The sequence below is a fragment of the Nannobrachium achirus genome (genome assembly GCF_963921795.1).
Source record: "Nannobrachium achirus genome assembly, chromosome: 21".
Classification (NCBI taxonomy): Eukaryota; Metazoa; Chordata; class Actinopteri; order Myctophiformes; family Myctophidae; genus Nannobrachium; species Nannobrachium achirus.
This window is the reverse complement of record NC_137828.1, coordinates 23,440,915-23,459,509: the sequence shown is the minus strand read 5'-3', so window position 1 is coordinate 23,459,509 and position 18,595 is coordinate 23,440,915. Positions and strand designations below refer to the sequence as shown.

The 18,595-nt window shown below is 42.0% G+C and overlaps 1 protein-coding gene across 1 annotated transcript in view; it reads right to left on the bottom strand.

The window, feature by feature from the left end:
- The window catches only part of LOC308306646 (myosin-IIIa-like), a gene marked incomplete at both ends in the record, with an annotated part of 67,498 nt that extends 49,424 nt beyond the window's left edge, over positions 1-18,074 (bottom strand). The window contains 7 exons of the mRNA XM_080751687.1: positions 2,049-2,132; positions 3,803-3,907; positions 4,164-4,280; positions 6,784-6,880; positions 14,344-14,499; positions 16,395-16,460; positions 17,857-18,074. Coding sequence (XP_080607813.1) covers positions 2,049-2,132; positions 3,803-3,907; positions 4,164-4,280; positions 6,784-6,880; positions 14,344-14,499; positions 16,395-16,460; positions 17,857-18,074 — 843 coding nt within the window. The remainder of the gene's footprint in view (positions 1-2,048; positions 2,133-3,802; positions 3,908-4,163; positions 4,281-6,783; positions 6,881-14,343; positions 14,500-16,394; positions 16,461-17,856) is intronic.
- Positions 18,075-18,595: the final 521 nt, after the last annotated feature.

Here is an 18,595-nt window from a genome sequence, read left to right as displayed (position 1 = left end):
GAGGAGTAGTTGCTGCTGCCAGGCTCACTGGCATCACTACAGTATTGCCAGTGAGCTTGGCAGCAACTATCTGTTCCAATACCCCAGAAAAAGGGACTAAAGAGGAGCCACATGCAGAGCAAATTGACAAGCTTTTTGCATGGCTGAGAGAGAGGGGTTTTGATTAGACCTTAAGGGCCATTGGAGGGGACTCAACAAATCTTAACACTGGTGTCAAAGCTGGAGTAATGCAGAAGCTGGAGCTGCATGCACCTATAGACAGAAAGCTGGTCTGGTTGGTGAGTGTATTATCCGTTCAATGTATTCCACAATTATTGCAGTTTTTTTTTCTGATTCTTTCCTCTCAATCCATGCTTTGACACTCAGAGCCTGAGAAGTCTGTTTGCTGTGGTGAGCCAGCGGCTGTGGTTTGCTGGTCCAATCTCCAGCAGAGCCAGCCTCGCAGGAACCACTCCATCCCTGACTGCAGAAACAATATGATAGCCATAGTGTTGATCAGTCGAGAGATCTTCAATGACTTTGGCAGGAAGCTCTGTAGCTGAATTAAGGAGCTTTCTTATTGGTCCAGACAATGTGTTGTCTGACAGATTAGGACCATCGAGTTCAACAATGACCACATGGCGGAGGGGAAGTTCACCAGTGTGTAGGCTCCTCACCAACCAGACTAGGTGCAGCTCCAGCTTCTGCATTACTCCAGCTTTGACACCAGTGTTAAGATGTGTTGTGTCCCCTCCAATGGCCCTTAAGGTCTAATCAAAACCCCTCTCTCTCAGCCATGCAAAAAGCTTGGCAATTTGCTCTGCATGTGGCTCCTCTTTAGTCCCTTTTTCTGGGGTATTGGAACAGATAGTTGCTGCCAAGCTCACTGGCAATACTGTAGTGATGCCAGTGAGCCTGGCAGCAGCAACTACTCCTCAGTAAGAAGCAGAAAGACACCTGATGATGCTTCCAGCATTGCTGAAATGATTAGCTAGTCAGAAGATGTGCAGAGCCACCTCGCACCTGTACAATAAACACCTCAGAGTTGAATAACATTATCAACACCCCCATGGAGGTACCCCACTGGCCATGCCACATCCAAAGTATTGAGAGGGTTGTCAAAATGGTGACTGAAGCTTCCTCCAATACTTTACTTCTCTCAGGAAAAGAGGGATGGAGGTATCAGGGATCAGGATACCAGCAGGAGGCTGATGTCCAAGGCTGAGTCAAAGCAGGACTTGTTCAACTTAGCAACATTCTGGAAGTGATATTTGATATCCATAAGTGTATTCACTGTTTTTCACTTAAATGGTTAATAAATATGTACATTTGATTTGGCTTTGTCATTATACAACATTTCCCTTGTGTCTTAATAATATCCTAAAAAGCGGTAAAAATCGCACATTTCTCCCTTTTTAAAGTACAAAATTATGTAGGTTAGAGTTATTCTATCCAAAAAAGAATTCCATATTTGAATTCCCCATAAAGAAACACATAATGTAGACACCCCACATGTTAAGATTTCATTTGGATTTTAGTATCTTATAAATGAGATAGAACGGGTACAATTAACAATTTTAAAAATGCAAATTAATGTAGGTTAGAGTTGTCCTATCACAAAAATAATGTCATATTTGAATTCTCCATCAAAAAACACATTAAATGGACACCCAACACGTTTGGATTTCCAAAATAAAAAAAGTATGACCCGCCCTGTATATTTGCAGTGGTGTAAAGTAACTACATTTACTAAAGTTTGAACCCTAACCCTACAATTTTGAGATACGACATTGAGCCACGACACGTGGCTCATGGTTGCCTGAGACGGCGCGCCTCTGTCATCTCCACCGAAAACAAGCGCTCCTTTACAAGAACTGAACCCTGGTGGGTTGAAGAATCAGACACATTTTTTCCAATTGCAAGACAGCCATGCGCTTCTTTTAACACCCATTTTGGACTACGTCCAAACTGTTGAATCTTTTACTGTGCTGTACATACAGTACTGTCCAGTACACACCTACAAACAAAGACACCCAGATTCTAACAGTGGTCTTTCATTGGAGACTGACCTTTCCAAGCACTGTGAGCTGCTGCACCAACAGATGAGCACTCTCCGTCTTCCCCGCTCCACTCTCCCCACTGATCACCATGCACTGTACATAGAAACACATTCACTGATCACCATGCACTGTACATAGAAACACATTCACTGATCACCATGCACTGTACATAGAAACACATTCACTGATCACCATGCACTGTACATAGAAACACATTCACTGATCACCATGCACTGTACATAGAAACACATTCACTGATCACCTTGCACTGTACATAGAAACACATTCACTGATCACCATGCACTGTACATAGAAACACATTCACTGATCACTGTGCACATATATCTGAGTACCTGCTGGAGAAGTTCCGAGTCATCCACCAGGCCGGGTAAGTACTGTAGTGCATGGGTTCGTTTTGTATTTATCATCTATAAAATGTACTAAACTAGTGAAAACTGCAGATCTACAAGCACACAGTGCTTGTAGATCGGCTGTTCCACTAGTTTTGTATGACAGTCTTGAAGCAGGGCTTTGCTTTACGAAACTTGGAGATACAAGGTTTCTGCCAGACACTGTCTTGACGATATTTTAGTGATTATGTTGCGAGGAAAACGTTGAAATAATAGCCATTTTGGTTAGAACTGACTGAAAATGAACATTTTCAAGTGTTATCAAATTATCTCGCGGCACCCCTGGACTGCCGTCGCGGCACCCCAGGGTGCCCCGTCACCCACTTTGAAAACCCCTGCTGTAGTGTATGTGATGTCATCAATGTGCATGGTCATCAATATTAAGCCCATATCTAACAGGACTTAAGGGCGAGGTCGCATGTCGCCCTGAGGCGTCTTACTAGTTGAATTTCTCAGACAACACTGTGATGGAATGAGACCTTGTTTACATAGATGCCAAAGCGAGTATGACATTAAATAAGTAAATACCAATAAAGATTCAATATAAAAACAATTACACTCTCCAAAATGAAGCAGAGAGACTGGACTGCGTACAGCTGCTGGTTCACTGCTACCACCGATAATAATAACTCATCACAGAAATATAGATGGTGATATTGAAACTATGCATTTTCTATAACTGAAACAATTTTAAATGTATTGACTAATAAAAGTGGAAGTTTTTCAGGCTAAGGACCCCTTAGCCGAGAGAGAGATGAAGATGAAGGGACCCCCACACTACATGTTGTATAAAATTGCGATTCATAGATAGTATCCTAGACTTTGACAGCACTATCATCAGTGTTGGATTCATGTTAATGGGTATTTTTTCAGACATTTAACCTCTTAAAGTGTCAAAACATAGCAAACCTGACCTTTCACTCTGTAGTCTGCTCTTTTTCCACTCTACATCAAACTTCTTTGCCAAAAATAGCTGATCTATAAGTGCGATCAGCTAACTTTCCTGTTTTGGGCAAAAGTTGTCCTCAGAATAGGGATGCTGGGAAAAAAATCCTATCACACAAGGGTTTAGCAATTAGGTGTTACAGTAACTCTGAGGACCCCCTATAGGGGTCCCGGACCCCCTGTTGGAGACCCTTGGATTAATAGGAACTATTGTGGGTCCCTGTACCCCACTTTGCTAACTGCGGAACTAAAAGATATAAAGTACAATTCCATGTCTAACTAACAATCTAATGGTAACTGTTTCTATTATAACACCAATATTGTGAAGTGCCAAAACCTGAATAAATGAACTCGCAATTAGTTTTCGCTTTCATCCATGGCTCAGTACATGCTGAACACCCCTATTACCTGATCAGCGTTGTATGACACCATAGACTGGTAGGCAAGATCAGCCACAGCAAAGATGTGTGGTGGATTGGATGTGCGTTTAGCTCCTATGTAGATCTTGGAGTACTGCAACGAGAGGTAGAAAACAATGAGACATGTTCAGTGGTTGAATAAGTAGTGCTCACATTTTATTTTGCTTTAAAGTTCGAACCACCGACCCACGGATCATTGGACGACGTGCTCTACCTCCAGAGCCACAGCCGCCCCAATCTCGTTCTTATGTTTCTTTTGCGCGCGCACGCACGCACGCACGCACGCACGCACGCACGCACGCACGCACGCACGCCACACACTTTCATGAAGTACACACACATACACTGACCTCAGCCGTGTATATGTCCATCTTGTGGAAAGGGTTAACTGCAATGAGGATGTCTCCCACATAGGTGTAGACCTGGTCCCTTCTATAGCGACTCTGAAGCTGTTCTGTGACTGCATTCTGAGAAAGAAGAAAAACATAAAAATCTTTAAAACATTAAGGACCTGAGGATGATTTCTAAAAAAAGTCTTCTAAATAAGTGAATGCGGACCCCCACTTGAAAATGGTTTGTGCCAGGGACCCCCAGAAGAGAAAACTTTAGTACAAAAGATAATAATTAAAACATTTTCAAAAATAGCAGATGCACCGTCCGCAGCCAAACACATCAATTTGAGGGTCCTGTACATAAAAAAGCTTGAGAACCACTGCCCTCGGTGAATAAAGTATAGGCCTATTAGTCGAGGCCCTTAGGGAGTTAAGTAGGATGTGAGGGGTCTAACTAGGGGTTTGTCATGATTCTGTTTTGCTCACAAAACATTCCTTGGGCTACAAAGGGCCCCACAATACGATGGTTTAGAGATGAGTCATCACTTTTCACAGTTTTGTGGGTGTTTTGTGAGGCCATTTGTAGCCTAAGGAATGTTTTTTGTGCAAAACAGATGCTTGCAATGGATTCAGAATCATGACAAACCCCTAGTTAGACAAATCACATGCTACTTAAAGCAGATTTTTCTTCCTCCTGTAGTATAGTGTATAGAAAGTCGATGGGAGCCCAACTTGATTTGGCCGCTGTGGCGACCCTGAAGGTTGCCGACTAGAGCGCCCTAGCTAAATCATTAGAGCATGCCCTGGGATACATCTGTGCAAAATCTGGTGCTTTTAGATTGATTAGCACGAAAAAAAAAACCCTAAGGCCCTCGACTATATAGGGTTTAAGTGATTAATGTCCTCCAGACAGGTACATCAACAACAAAAGGACAGTACTGCCTCCCTTCCAATCTTGAAGGATGGCTAGAAATATCCGCTGGCAAGTGAGACTGGTTATATCAGTCAACACGTCAGTGGAACGTTCTCTTTGATCAATTGCCCTGTACAGTGTACGTGTGATTTGGACAAACTGGCGAAGACAGTGCGTTTGTCACTCAATTCATTCAGGCCAAAGCGAACGAACGGCCAACCAAGGGCCTTGGAAAGAAGGCAGTGGGGAAGAATGATGTGTGGTTAAAAAACAGCACTAAAACATCTGTTCTGAGTCTCACTGAGCACACGTTACACCCCTCTGAGCAACTACATGGGTTCAAGGAAACACAAAATATTTCCTGGTTTCTCATCCAGGGATTTAAGCTGTGAGAGATGTTATTAGACATATTAAACGACAACAATGACACAGTGTCATGTAAAGTATGTTTAGACCAGACTTGTTGATATTAAACCAACCAATATAAGCACTTTACAATCTACTTCACATTCTCACACACATTCACGCCCTGGTGGCGGAGGAAACCATGCAAGGCACAAACCTGCTCATGGGGAGCAGTTAGGGGTTCAGTGTCTTGCTCAAGGACACTTCGACACTTAGCCAGGAGGAGCTGGTAATTGAACCTGGAAGCTTCAACTCAAGGCTGGTACTATACCTCCTGAGTAACGCCCAAATTAGAAACCAAGCTGTGAGCCTGTGCCGCTGCCCGCTGGTGCAGCGGTCCAGACACCTAGGCCCCATGTGGCCTGACAATGTGTTGCGGGTTCGAGTCCCAATCCCAACGGCCTTTAGTGCATGTCACTCTCCCCCATTTTCCTGTCAGCCTACTGTCTATCCCTCTCAATAAAGGCATTAACTGGATAACTGCCAGGCGCCACAAGGTGCCGCTAGAGGGCCAGCCATTCCTCCATAAGGCTTCATAGTAACATCCGGTTAACCACGAAGAAGTGGCTTGTGTTTTTTCTGCAAACAGTGTTATGAACTTGAAGTGGAGGCCGAGAGCTAACAGTTAGCTATCGGCTATTTATTTTTTTAGAAAAACGATCTGAAGCTATTCAGCCGCAAAAAATTTTTTTCCACTGCACTAGGAACACAATTCAGAGAAAATGAGTTCTAAAGATCTGACTTTGTATTGGATTGGGTGGCGCGTTTCGGCGACGTTACCCGATTACAGGCCGGTGGAAAGAGAGCTTGGTAGGCGGCTTGGATCCAGGGCTAGACCGGGGCTTCGTTGAGGCCTCCAATTATTTAATTCATTTTATTAAAGGAACCGAAAATATTTGGTTTTTGTAAACCTTAATACGTCTTGCAAAAATAGAGTTTTTTTGGGGGGGCTCTAAACTTTATTCTAAACCATTTTCAATGGAATAAATCGTCGCAACATGTAGCATGGCTCGTTGGAAAGCGATGGACGAGCCAGGACCACCCACGTCGGTACTAGCAGCTCAGGGTAAGTAAAATAGCAAAAAAAAAAATAGTATTGGAATGAAAAAAGAACCGAAAATATTCGGTTTTAGCACTAAAAGAGTTAAAAGAAAAAGACAATGATCGAGCGGCCACAGCGGCCCTGGCGGGAATCTAACCCAGGACCTTCTAGCTGTGAGGCGACAGTGCTACCGACAGCGCCACCGTGACCCCCACTTCACTTGGTTCTTGTAGTGGTGGAAAAGACCCATAAGAAGCTGTCGTTTAATTAACTTTTACCTCATCTAGAAACTCCAAGGTGGCGAGGTCATCCACCTCATCGAAGGCTGTCTCTGTCTTCATGTGGATGCCTTTCTTGGTGTGGATGCGCTCATGCCTGAAAACCACAAGGATGCACACCACATGAGCTGTGAGGAACACAACATGAGGCACATTTTGAACAAATGAACTGGACAATACATCACAATAGTTTATTTGCCAATAATGTATCGATACTTCAGGCTGTAGTATTGCGATATTTTGAGGAAAATAAAATATGGTCCCATGCATATAGGAACCAATGGTAGAAGTCCGGTCCTGACACTCCGCTGCCTCAAGATGACGCTTTACTATAGTAGCTACTTCCCCTTCCCACGGTTCAGTGAGTGAGGTTGGCTTGAGAAAATGGCGAAAACGAAAACAACAACATTAGAGCAGCGCCTTCAGCTTTTAAAGCTGATATATCGCAATAGTATTGCAATAGTATCGTATCGCAAAGATTCGCACTATATCATGATACTATTGCATCGTGACCCAAGTATCGTGATACGTATTGCATCGCTAGATTCTTGCCAATATCCACCCCTACTGGACAGGTTAATTCAGCGTGATGTGGCTGAGAGTTATGTACAGCAGTGGTTCCCAATCTGGGGGTCGGGACAAATTATTTCCAGATGATTAGTTTAATGATGATTAGCACTGAAACGTTGGGAACCCTTGATGTACAGTAAATCACCATAATCATTTAGCACAAATTACCCAAATGTGCTCATTGACTGACTGCTAACATTGTCGTTCCCTGCTACACCTTCTGAAAGTTTTTCATAAAAAATCATAGAATATTCTTCGCCGCCGATTTGCTTGCGGGGGCCCTGAAAAGATGCGCACAGGTGTCCTGGAATTGGAAAATAATCCCTGTCCAATCGCAACGATCCACTCCACTTGCGCCCAGCCCCTCTCCCATGCCATACACATTCATTGTGTCTATTTTCTGTTTCATTCCTAAAAAAAAGGGAAACGCTGTTTTCGTTGCGATTACGCCATTGACGTGTCAGGTGACCCCGGAAATAATTGGTGACCCAGCTAAGCTAGCAAACAGCGCCACCCAGCGATATGTCATCAAAGTCGTTACTTGCTTCCTGGGCTCTGGACCGTTGGCAATAAGTCGTAAAAGTCATCAGGCGGCAGTAAATGAGTTAAGAGCTAGCCTATAACTGGAGACTTCACTCAGTAGTTTTTTTTTTCTTCCAATACACTAAAACACGTTGTGTATTTGGCTCCATCAGTATACGTTTCTCCATCCATGCCCTGTAGGGCGAAATGGCCGTAGTGGCAGAACCACAGTCAAGTTTGATTAGAGTGCCACCAGCCTTAAAACTACATGACTCATTCCATTCAACTGAGGCCTCACTGGGAAGCATGTACTGTATAATGTAGGAACACAACCTTTGTTTTCTCTCTAAATGTGTTCTGCTCGAAAACCTGACCAAGTGATTCGAGGAGGCAATTCTAACCAATGTACTGTATACAATGAGCTGATTTAGTCATCTATGGATTTATTGTTAAAACAAGCAAGTGTAGAATGTTGCTTTTGTCACAGTGGGGGGATATAGGACCTATATCGTTAGCCTCATGGCATAATTGCCTACGTCTTTATAAAGTTTTCAGAAAAAAAGAAACAAAAAATCTAATCTGCCTAAGTCATCTAGTTGACTGAGACATGATAGAAAAAAGTTTTTCCTAAGTCATGTTTATCTGCCTTTATGTATTACTGCCCAACTCTACTCTCCTAACACTGCAGATTATGATTCATCTTGCCTTATTATTGCCAATGTTCTCAGCCTATCAGAATGCTTGTTACATTCCAAAAATTCAGCAAAAGTTGGCTTAAAAGCACTTTCTGCCCAAATAATGTTGGAGTGTAACAAGTGTCCTGTTCTATGGCTGATGAATAGGCAAAAAGGCACAATGAAGCAGCAGTGTTAGGAGAGTAGTGTCAATTTGACCTAATTAATTATGCTATGAGGCCAACTAGACACTGATGAACGAGCTGGACACAGATGACGGTGCAAAACCCAAACAGGGTGACTGGAAAAACCTGTAGAGGCCAGAGCAGGGGTTTTCAAAGTGGGTGACGGGGCACCCTGGGGTGCCGTGATGCCAGTCCCAGGGTGCCTCGAGATAATTTGATAATATTTGGATTTATTTGGACAAAATATTTAGTATAATTTTAAACTTGAAGTACAAAGTTATTTTCAGTCAGTTCTAACCAAAATGGCTATTATCTCAAAGTTTTCCTCGCAACATAATCACTGTCGGGCAGAAACCTTGTATCTCAAGGTTTGGTAAAGCAAGGCCCTGCTTCATCATACAAGACTGTCGCACAAAACTAGTGAAAACAGCCGATCTACAATGCGAGACGTTGTGTGCTTGTAGATCTGCTGTTTTCACAAGTTTAGTACATTTTATAGATGATAAATACAAAACGAACGGTTTTGGACATATAAGGTTTCCACCCGACAACGACAATATGCTATAAATATAAGTTGCTTGTGAAAATTAAAAATTATAATGTAGGGGTGCCTCGGATTAAAAAAATATTTATGGGGTGCCCTGATGCAAAAAAGTTTGGGAACCCCTGGGCTAGAGAATAACACAGAATATGACACTTAGAGACAAGACTTACTGTAACATACTGTTACCCTTTACGGTAGCACTTTATAATGAAGTACCTCAATAAAGGCTAATTAACAGCTAATAAGGCACTTATTAACAATGAATTAACAGCTAATAAGGCACATTAAGTCCTAATAGTGCATTTATAAACCCTTTACTATGCACTTATTATGAGATCAATTAACACTAACAAATCCTTAATAAAATCTTTATTATAACAGTATAAACAATTATTTAAGCCTTTATTAACACTTTATTAGGCAATTTAAAGCCACCTATTCTAAAGTGGGAACACATCAGGTACACCCGCCACTCTGACATGTCGGAAAGGAGACATGTCAGAGTGGCGGGTGTACCCGATGTGTTCCCACTTTAGAATAGGTGGCTTTAAATTGCCTAATAAAGTGTTAATAAAGGCTTAATTAATGACTTGTTGTTGTTTATACTGTTATAATAAAGATTTTATTAAGGATTTGTTAGTGTTAATTGATCTCATAATAAGTGCATAGTAAAGGGTTTCTAAATGCACAATTAGGACTACCGACATGTCAGAGTGGCGGGTGTACCCGATGTGTTCCCACTTTAAAATAGGTGGCTTTAAATTGCCTAATAAAGTGTTAATAAAGGCTTAATTAATTGTTTATACTGTTATAATAAAGATTTTATTAAGGATTTGTTAGTGTTAATTGATCTCATAATAAGTGCATAGTAAAGGGTTTATAAATGCACTATTAGGACTTAATGTTCCTTATTAGCTGTTAATTCATTGTTAATAAGTGCCTTATTAGCTGTTAATTAGCCTTTATTGAGGTACTTCATTATAAAGTGCTACCCTTTTTACAATGACACCACAAGGACTGAACAGCAAGGTACATAATAAAGAGGGTAGAGCCAGGTTCTACAGTATGCCAGGCACGCAACATTGCTGCACCTGGGAGGAAAACTGGAGCTGGAAGTTCCATGGGATGCATTGAAGACAATAGTCCAGCTGATGGACTGACAATAATATAATTTAACTAACCTGTGCAAACTTGTGCTTTGTGCACTCGTAACCAAATATGGCCTACTTGTGCGCCAGCAGAGCACGCAAGTAGGGTGATGAGTGCATACAAACCCATTGTAACTTCAAACTCCATTTTAACCATGATGATAGAGTTACCCTTATCAAAAACAACTGTCCTTGGTTCTGGTGACTCATACTGCTCTCCTAATACGTGAGCTGGCCGTGTTTTTTCAATTACTTTTTTCATTTACTTTATTTAAAAAATAAATATCATATTATAATGTTTTTCTTCATTTTCCAAAATAATTATTACAAATAATTAAAATCTGGCTGAATAGCGGGCGCAAACATGAATACACAATACATGGGACCAGACAAACGGTAGACATCTGGGAATTAAACAGACTTAAGGCCCTTTTCCACCGGCAGCGATAACGATGACGATAGCCATAAAATATCACAGCGATAATTATGCCTTCACATTGATGTCCGATAAAGTTATCGGACAACAATGTGAAGAGGCGCCAATTAACAGCCGCTCGCGCAGAGTGCATCGCGAGCTGTTTGTCAGAGACCCAGTTCCATATCACTAGTGATCTTAACCACATCGTTGTTGATCCTAACGATGTAGTTGTCGGCTATCGTTGTCTTTATCGGTGTTGGGTGGATGCTGCCGATCCACTTCAATTGAAAACCCACTTTTTTAAATCGTTATCGTCATCGTTATCACTGCCGGTGGAAAAGAGCCTTAACAAAGAAATACAAGAAATACATCAACAGTTAACTAGACAGAGAATAAAATAGATACATAGAGAGGGCATATCTCCACAGTTGAGGAAGCTTATGAGGAAATACGTTTTTCTATGTCATTTCTACGACATAAATTACTGTCTGTTCCTATGGTTGGCAGAAGTAAAAGCACTTTTGGGAAGTGTGTGTTCTATTATAGGCCTCTAAAATAGCTTATCTACAACATGATGTTACGCGTTGTGAGCTTGTAGTTCGGCTATTTTTGAAATAACATAGAATTGCTTTGGTGATTTAGTGGTCCAAGTGGCTCATTGGTTATCTTCCACATAATTAGCTTCAGCCAAATATATTGATACATCTTTGGATGTGGCCCGAGAGGTCAATGTTAATACTGAACACTTTTTGTTAGTGCTATGATCTGCATTAGCATCTACCTTCTTCTTTTCATCTACCTAACTTTTCTTTTTGGCTACTTACAGTTCTAATTAAAATCAAATGATTTATAGTAAATCAATTGATGTAAAAACTTTTTTTTAAATCAACGTTCTAATTAAAATCAATTGAGCTATAGTAAAAAGGTGATTGCTTTACTTATTAATTATTGCGATTTTTTTATCCAGCTACCCAGAATGATGTGTATAAAACAGTTACTGATTGATTAAATGATTAGATACAGTATATAAATCGATCAACATCAATATTAATAACGACAGGGTGGTGCCATGGTTGATTGCCAATACATGGTTGATTGCCAATACATGTATGATCACACAACTAGAGGAACCGGTGATTGTCAACTACTCCTACAGCGGCAAAATAGAGGGGGCTTGGGGGGCGTGTCCTTTACCTGTTGTTACTGCCTCGCTCTGTGTTTCCATGAGGGCTTAAATGACAGAAATGACATTAGAAATAGTGTCTACTTTAAATAGTGTATACTTTAAATAGTGTATACTTTAAATCACTGTTTCCCAAACAGTGGGTCGATGGTCCCTTGATTTTGTTGTTTCCTATACATTTTGTTTTTAATTATCGTTTCAAAACATTTTCAAAAGACAATCCCAAAAGGAAAAAAAATAAAAAGTAATAAGGGTAATAATAATAAAAAAACATTTTTAAAACGAATTTAATTTCTCAGTAATTTCATGAAGAAATCAACAAAATTCCATAAATTGGAAAACAAAATGAATGTTTAAGGTGGTGAAAATAGCAGATCTACAAGCTCTCAACACAGCGCGAAGCTACATGTTGTGATCTTGTAGACCTGCTGTTTTCACTATTTAGGGTCCCCGGCAAACGTTTAATTTCTCTTTTGGGTCTTGAGCTAAAAAATAAGGCGCTGTTGGCAAGTTGACGTGTGTTCTCGTCAACGTCAAGTCAGAAAATAAGGATTGGGGCAATGTCAAAATGAACTGAAACGACAGCATTTCATATGAAAGGAGGTCTGTCATTACAAAATGTACCTGCTATGCATAATGTTCAAGTTAAATTGTATCCTGGACATAATTTCATCTCATTCGACACATTGTGTGTGCAGTGTGCACACAGCACTGCTGGCATAATAAACCCAGCAATGGGAGACTTAATTGGATTACTGTCTGAAACCAGGCACAGAAAGTTAAGCTGCTGACTACTATTATTAAACCTCGCTGGCTGGCAGTCTTTCAGCTCAAAACGTCCTCCCACTGGGGTTGTACTGGAGACTAGAGGCATTCTGAGCATTCACGTGTTGTAGACCAGGTTTTCCTTTCATACAGAAAAATACCATATAGAGTCGAGTGGTTGCATTTGTGGGTGATTAGTACCAAATCGGGGGAAGGCATTCACTGTTCAATTGAATTTCCTACATTTGACCATGTTGTTTACCTGCAGATTGATTTTCCTACCATTGTGCTGCTGTTGCACCCAGCAGTGTTTTCAATATTTCTATTATTACCTGAAATAAATTAGATTATATATCAGGTGCGTGGTATATAACCCTAACCTTAAACCCTAACCTCAGTAAAACTATGCCTAAACCTAACCTTAAACCCTAACCTCAGTAAAACTATGCCTAAACCTAACCGTAAATCCTAACCTCAGTAAAACTATGCCTAAACCTAACCCTAAATCAGACTCGACGTCGGACTATCGAGATTTTGCCTTATAAACCTAGGTTTCTCTATATGTACTCTTATCTGATTGCCTTATGGCCAGGCCTTTGTTCTCAACCTTTGAAAATCCCACCGTCCCTTCTCTAGGGACAATTGAAAGTGCATTGTTGGAGGGTGATGAAGTTGACAGCTACTGTACATACACTGAACCCAAATTGGCCATCACAAACTGTTGAGCCAAGACTAAAGACAAGTAAAGTATATATTGTACTGTACTGTACTGTACTGTATGTGGCATGTTTGATTTTGACCAGAACGGTCTCGACAAGCAGAAAAATGCTCAGACCGAGTTTGTGATTTTACTCCAACTTTGGGAATGTGCCTATCAGATTTGAACTACTTTCAACAATTCATCCCTATTTTCTAATATTTTAAAACATTTAAAAAAAATTGCCAAAATAGCAGATCTACAAGCTTGCAAATGTGTCGTACTGTGTGATGAAGTATACAATAGGGCATTCTGTGGTTCCACAGATCGAATGAAAATTAATTCATGGACATTTCTGAAAATATCTAGATAAATTATTATTATAAGCCTGGAACCAAGCCATCCAGGCTCCTGCTGAATCATGACCATAAAACATTTGATTCTGTGTACAAAGATATATATATATATATATATATATATATATATATATATTTGTGAACACAGAATCAAAGGTTTTATGGTCATGATTCACCAGGATCGTGGATGGCTTGGTTCCAGGCTTAAACATAATTAATATAAATATTTTCGGAAATGTCCAGGGGGGAAAAATTGATGTTTTTTCTATCTGTGGCACCACAAAATGGCCGGCACTGCTATGCTCTATAGCTGAATAAAGAAGGCACTGGAGCAACAGATGACGAAGATGTAATAGACATCGAAGTGTTGTCCTTAAAAGAAAAAGTCTTCAATCATTCGAGTTGCTCCAGTGCCTTCTTTAATCAAGGCATACATTTTGTAATCACTTCAAGTGTCATGGAGTGTACTGTACGAGGTCACAGCATAATCAGCGGTACCTTATCTTTTCAATGTTCCCTATTTGCTGGCTGAGATCAATGAGCTCCATCAACTGTTTCTGAAGGACCTTCTCTCTCCCAACAATCTGCTTGAGGAAGCCATGCTGGAGCAGCTCTATGACACTGGGCCTCAGCTCAAAGTCCTTAATGAGGCATCTGCAGGAGAGAGAGAGAGAGAGACAGACAGACAGACAGACAGACAGACAGACAGACAGACAGACAGACAGACAGACAGACAGACAGACAGACGGGGAGGTGTTAACTGGCATGATGAAAAGGCGATGACTGCATTTAAGGTATGTACATAGAAATGTCCGCCCTGAGACTGGGAGTTCGGGGTTCAATCCCCATCCGGATCATATCAAAGACTCTGAAAAATGGGGGGGGGGGGGGGGGGGGGGGTACATACTAGCAGGGAAAGGGGGGTGTACTTGTACTTAAAGCTGCCTCGCGCTATACTAGAAACAGGAGATAGGCTCCTGCCCTATGGGCCTCATGGCTCGGCAAGGCTTACTTACAATCAAAGGAACTAGCCGGCATACTCGGGAATGATGCAAATGGGGCAGCAATTCTCAACCAGTGGTCCTTGAAGGGGTTCCAGGTGGTCCCCAGCTAAATGATGGAGAGTTGGTAACCAAATGGATCTTATAGATATTTAACTCTTGAGAAACCAAATAGTCCATTTGGTCTTGAAAAAGAAAATGGTCCATTTGGTTTCATTTCACGCTCTCAAGAGTCAAATTATTGTCAAACACCTGCATTACTTAATTTACAAGAAGTCTACACAATTAGAGAATGCACAGTAGGAGCATTGTTATTAATTGGTCAACATTTGCCTGTTATCTCTCCTATGGCACCACATCAATACTGTAGTGTACAGCATGGAATTGTGGACAAAATCTTATCCAACATCTAAGTCTGGCCTGAGAGGCTGAATGTCATCAAATGGCGGTCCGTGGCTCAAATGCCAAATAAATAATGGACCATGATATGAAAGGGGTTGAATATCACTGAAACAAACAGGGAATGCATGTTACACCCTGTTATACCCGTTGTCAGAGTAGGCCTACCCGTTGTAACCGTCTGTCTGTGTCCCATTTGTGCCTCATATGGAAAAGTCCTTGTGCATTTGTAAATGTGTGAAGAGTGCAAGCTGACTGTGAAAAGTTGACCGACAAAAGTAATCAAATGGTAGGTGAGGGGGATTCGACAGGTGTGGCGAATCTGCCAAATCAAGCAGGCTAGGGTTGCCATGGCAATCATAGGCCACCACCAGGGGCGTCACAAGGGGTAGGAAAGTGGGACTGAGTTACCAGGGCCCAAGGTGGAGGGGCCCTAGTAACTTTAGCTATTGAAAAATAGCAGATATACAAGCTCACAGCGCGGCACCGAGTGCCGCGCTGCGAGCTTGTAGATCTGCTATTTTTGAAAAGTCGTGAAAATGTGCGCAAATCTTTGAATATATGTATTTTTTAAGTGGACATTTGTAACTCAAATTTTGCTTCTGGGGGGTCCCTGGAACTAAATATTTTGAGATTGGGGTCCGTGGCCAAATACATATCATCTTGGGGGTCCTTGACATAGGTTTCTTGCACACATTCTCACGATTAAAAGAAAATAGCAGATATACAAGCTCGCAGCGCGGCACTCGGTGCCGCGCTGTGAGCTTGTATATCTGCTATTTTTCAATAGTTAACATTCATGGGGGGCCCGCAGTGAATCCTTGTACCCAGGGCCCAGAATTTGGTGTGACGCCCCTGCCTATGCGACCAACTCAACGCCGGGCACTGCACTCCCTTGGGTTGTGTCTGGCCAATTTGAAGTCCGTCAGAGATGCGTACGTTACACACGTTTTGTAACACGTTTTGTGACAGGGTTTGACCAATCAAATCCAGGTGTTAGTGTTACATTTGACCAACACACCCACACGTTAATTTGAATATGCACACACACACACACACACACACACACACACACACACACACACACACACACACACACACACACACACACACACACACACACACACACACACACACACACACACTCACTTGCAGATGAAGTCGTTGAAGTTGTCTGACCACAGCTCTGGCTGGTGGAGAGTAGGCGGAGGATTCCTGTTGAAACAACACATGGAACATTAAAGGGAGATGCTCATGCTGTTAATGTTCACATGTACTTGATTTCTTTGCTGATTGTCATAGTATATCGTTGTATGTCGGACAGAAGCCTCTTATCTCCATATTGAATTTTTTGTAAATTAGGTCAATTATTTCTTCATTTGAGCCACAGACCACCATTTGATTTAGCCTCTCAGACCTAAAACGTGTCATATTTTGTTATCGTTGGATAAGATTTTGTCCACAATTCCATGCTGTATCATTGTCGTACCATAGAGATAACAGGCAAACGCTGATAAAAAAAAAAAAAACTTTTTTTCTACATTCTCTAATTGTGTTTGGGTCCATTTGGTTTCATTTTACACTATCAAGAGTTTAAGATCTATAAGGGTCCATTTGGTTACCAAATCTCCATCGTTTAGCTGGGGACCACCTGGAACCCCCTCAGGGACCACTGGTTGAGAACCTCTGCACTACAGAGTTACACAAAAGCATCACAAGTACTGTAGCAAATCCACAGTTTGCCCAAAACCTCAACTGTAAATCAGCTGTGTCAACAATTACTTCTCTAATAAATACTAAAGATATTGAGAAATGTAGGCTAATATTGGCAAAGGTTAAAATATGTTAATCAAAAAGTCTATTGACCATTCAAAAATATGTTAAATGTTTGAAACTATATAATGTGTAATGCCATATATAAAACATTTTTTACAAAATTGTAGATGTATTTTGGCTATTCAAATTACGACTTCTTAAAGAGGTGGTGCCATAGTTTTGTACTTTTTCTGTTTTGTATGTGTCTATGAAGTTAACATTATTCTAATAGGCCACCTGGTGGGGTTATAATGTGCAGATTTGTCTTCCCCGTGTATTTGTGTATTTGTGTGTATTTGTGTTTACTTCCTGAAAGCTGAAAGACTAGGCCTCATCCCCTCATCCCCTCATCCCCTTGTCAAACCGTAAACAGCCGTGTAGAAGCGGCTGTAGAAGTGGACTTCAGCCAGCAGCCATGCAGGTCGGACGCGTTTTTTCTCGCTCCTCAACTTCTCGCCGGAGCCGCCGCCGCGCGCCAGTAAACTACTCACCAGGGACAAAGGGATGGATATTTTTATCTTTTCTAACGTTTCTCGTATGGTTTACCGACTCATGCTTGAGTTCACCGTGGATCCCACATAACTTGGATACGATGGATTATGTGCAGGACAGAGAGGAATCACACAGTGATTTTTATCTCCACGGTGGGTCGGAATCCAAACACCTTGGCTACGGGAGAATGACTGTCTTTGGTGCGCTGATCTCAACAAAGAACAAACCCCCAGTTGGCAGTAGTATGGACAGAAGGTCCTGTATTTACTTTTTGCTGCTACTCTGTGGAGATATAGAGACACACCCTGGCCCGGTTGCAACCCGACAGATGACTCGCAGACTCGCCGCCGTTCTCGCAGCCGCGGATGGTCTTTCCACGGTCGACTCATCGCCATTGTCGACCAGTGAGGTTACCAACACGGCCAACTCGGAGGAACCACGGATCCACGAGGGACCACCCGACCCACGGAGCACCTCGGACGTCGGTGTGTCCACCCCCGCGCCGGCTCCACCACCCGACATCGTGGCTGTTGGTGCCCAGTTCGCGGCAGTCGGATCCCCGGAGATTACCAGTACCACCGAGCAGGATGTCCCCCCGCTGGCCCCGCCACCCCCCAGGGATCGAAACCAATCATGGCTGTTGGCGTACCTCGGCTTTGATACAATCTGCGCCGGCGCCGCCACCTCGACACCTCGCGCCGATGAAAGAAGCTGGATATCCCATTGTCTAGGTTCTCAGACATCAACGGGACATGACCTCCCCCCCACCCCCAGCGCCCCCCTACCCCCAATACACACGGATGTGGACTCACACACAGGGGAAACCCCCTCCCCCAGCCCTGATAATGGCTATTTGAACACCTCAGACATGAAAGGTACTTTTGTGAAAAGAGGACTGAAAATGATTCATCTCAACATCAACAGTTTGAAACCCAAACTGGAACAAATCAAAGCTATGTTTCTTGATGGTAAGGTACACATTTTAACCTTCTCAGAGACTAAACTCGATGACTCATTCTCAGATACTAGCATTGAAATAGCCA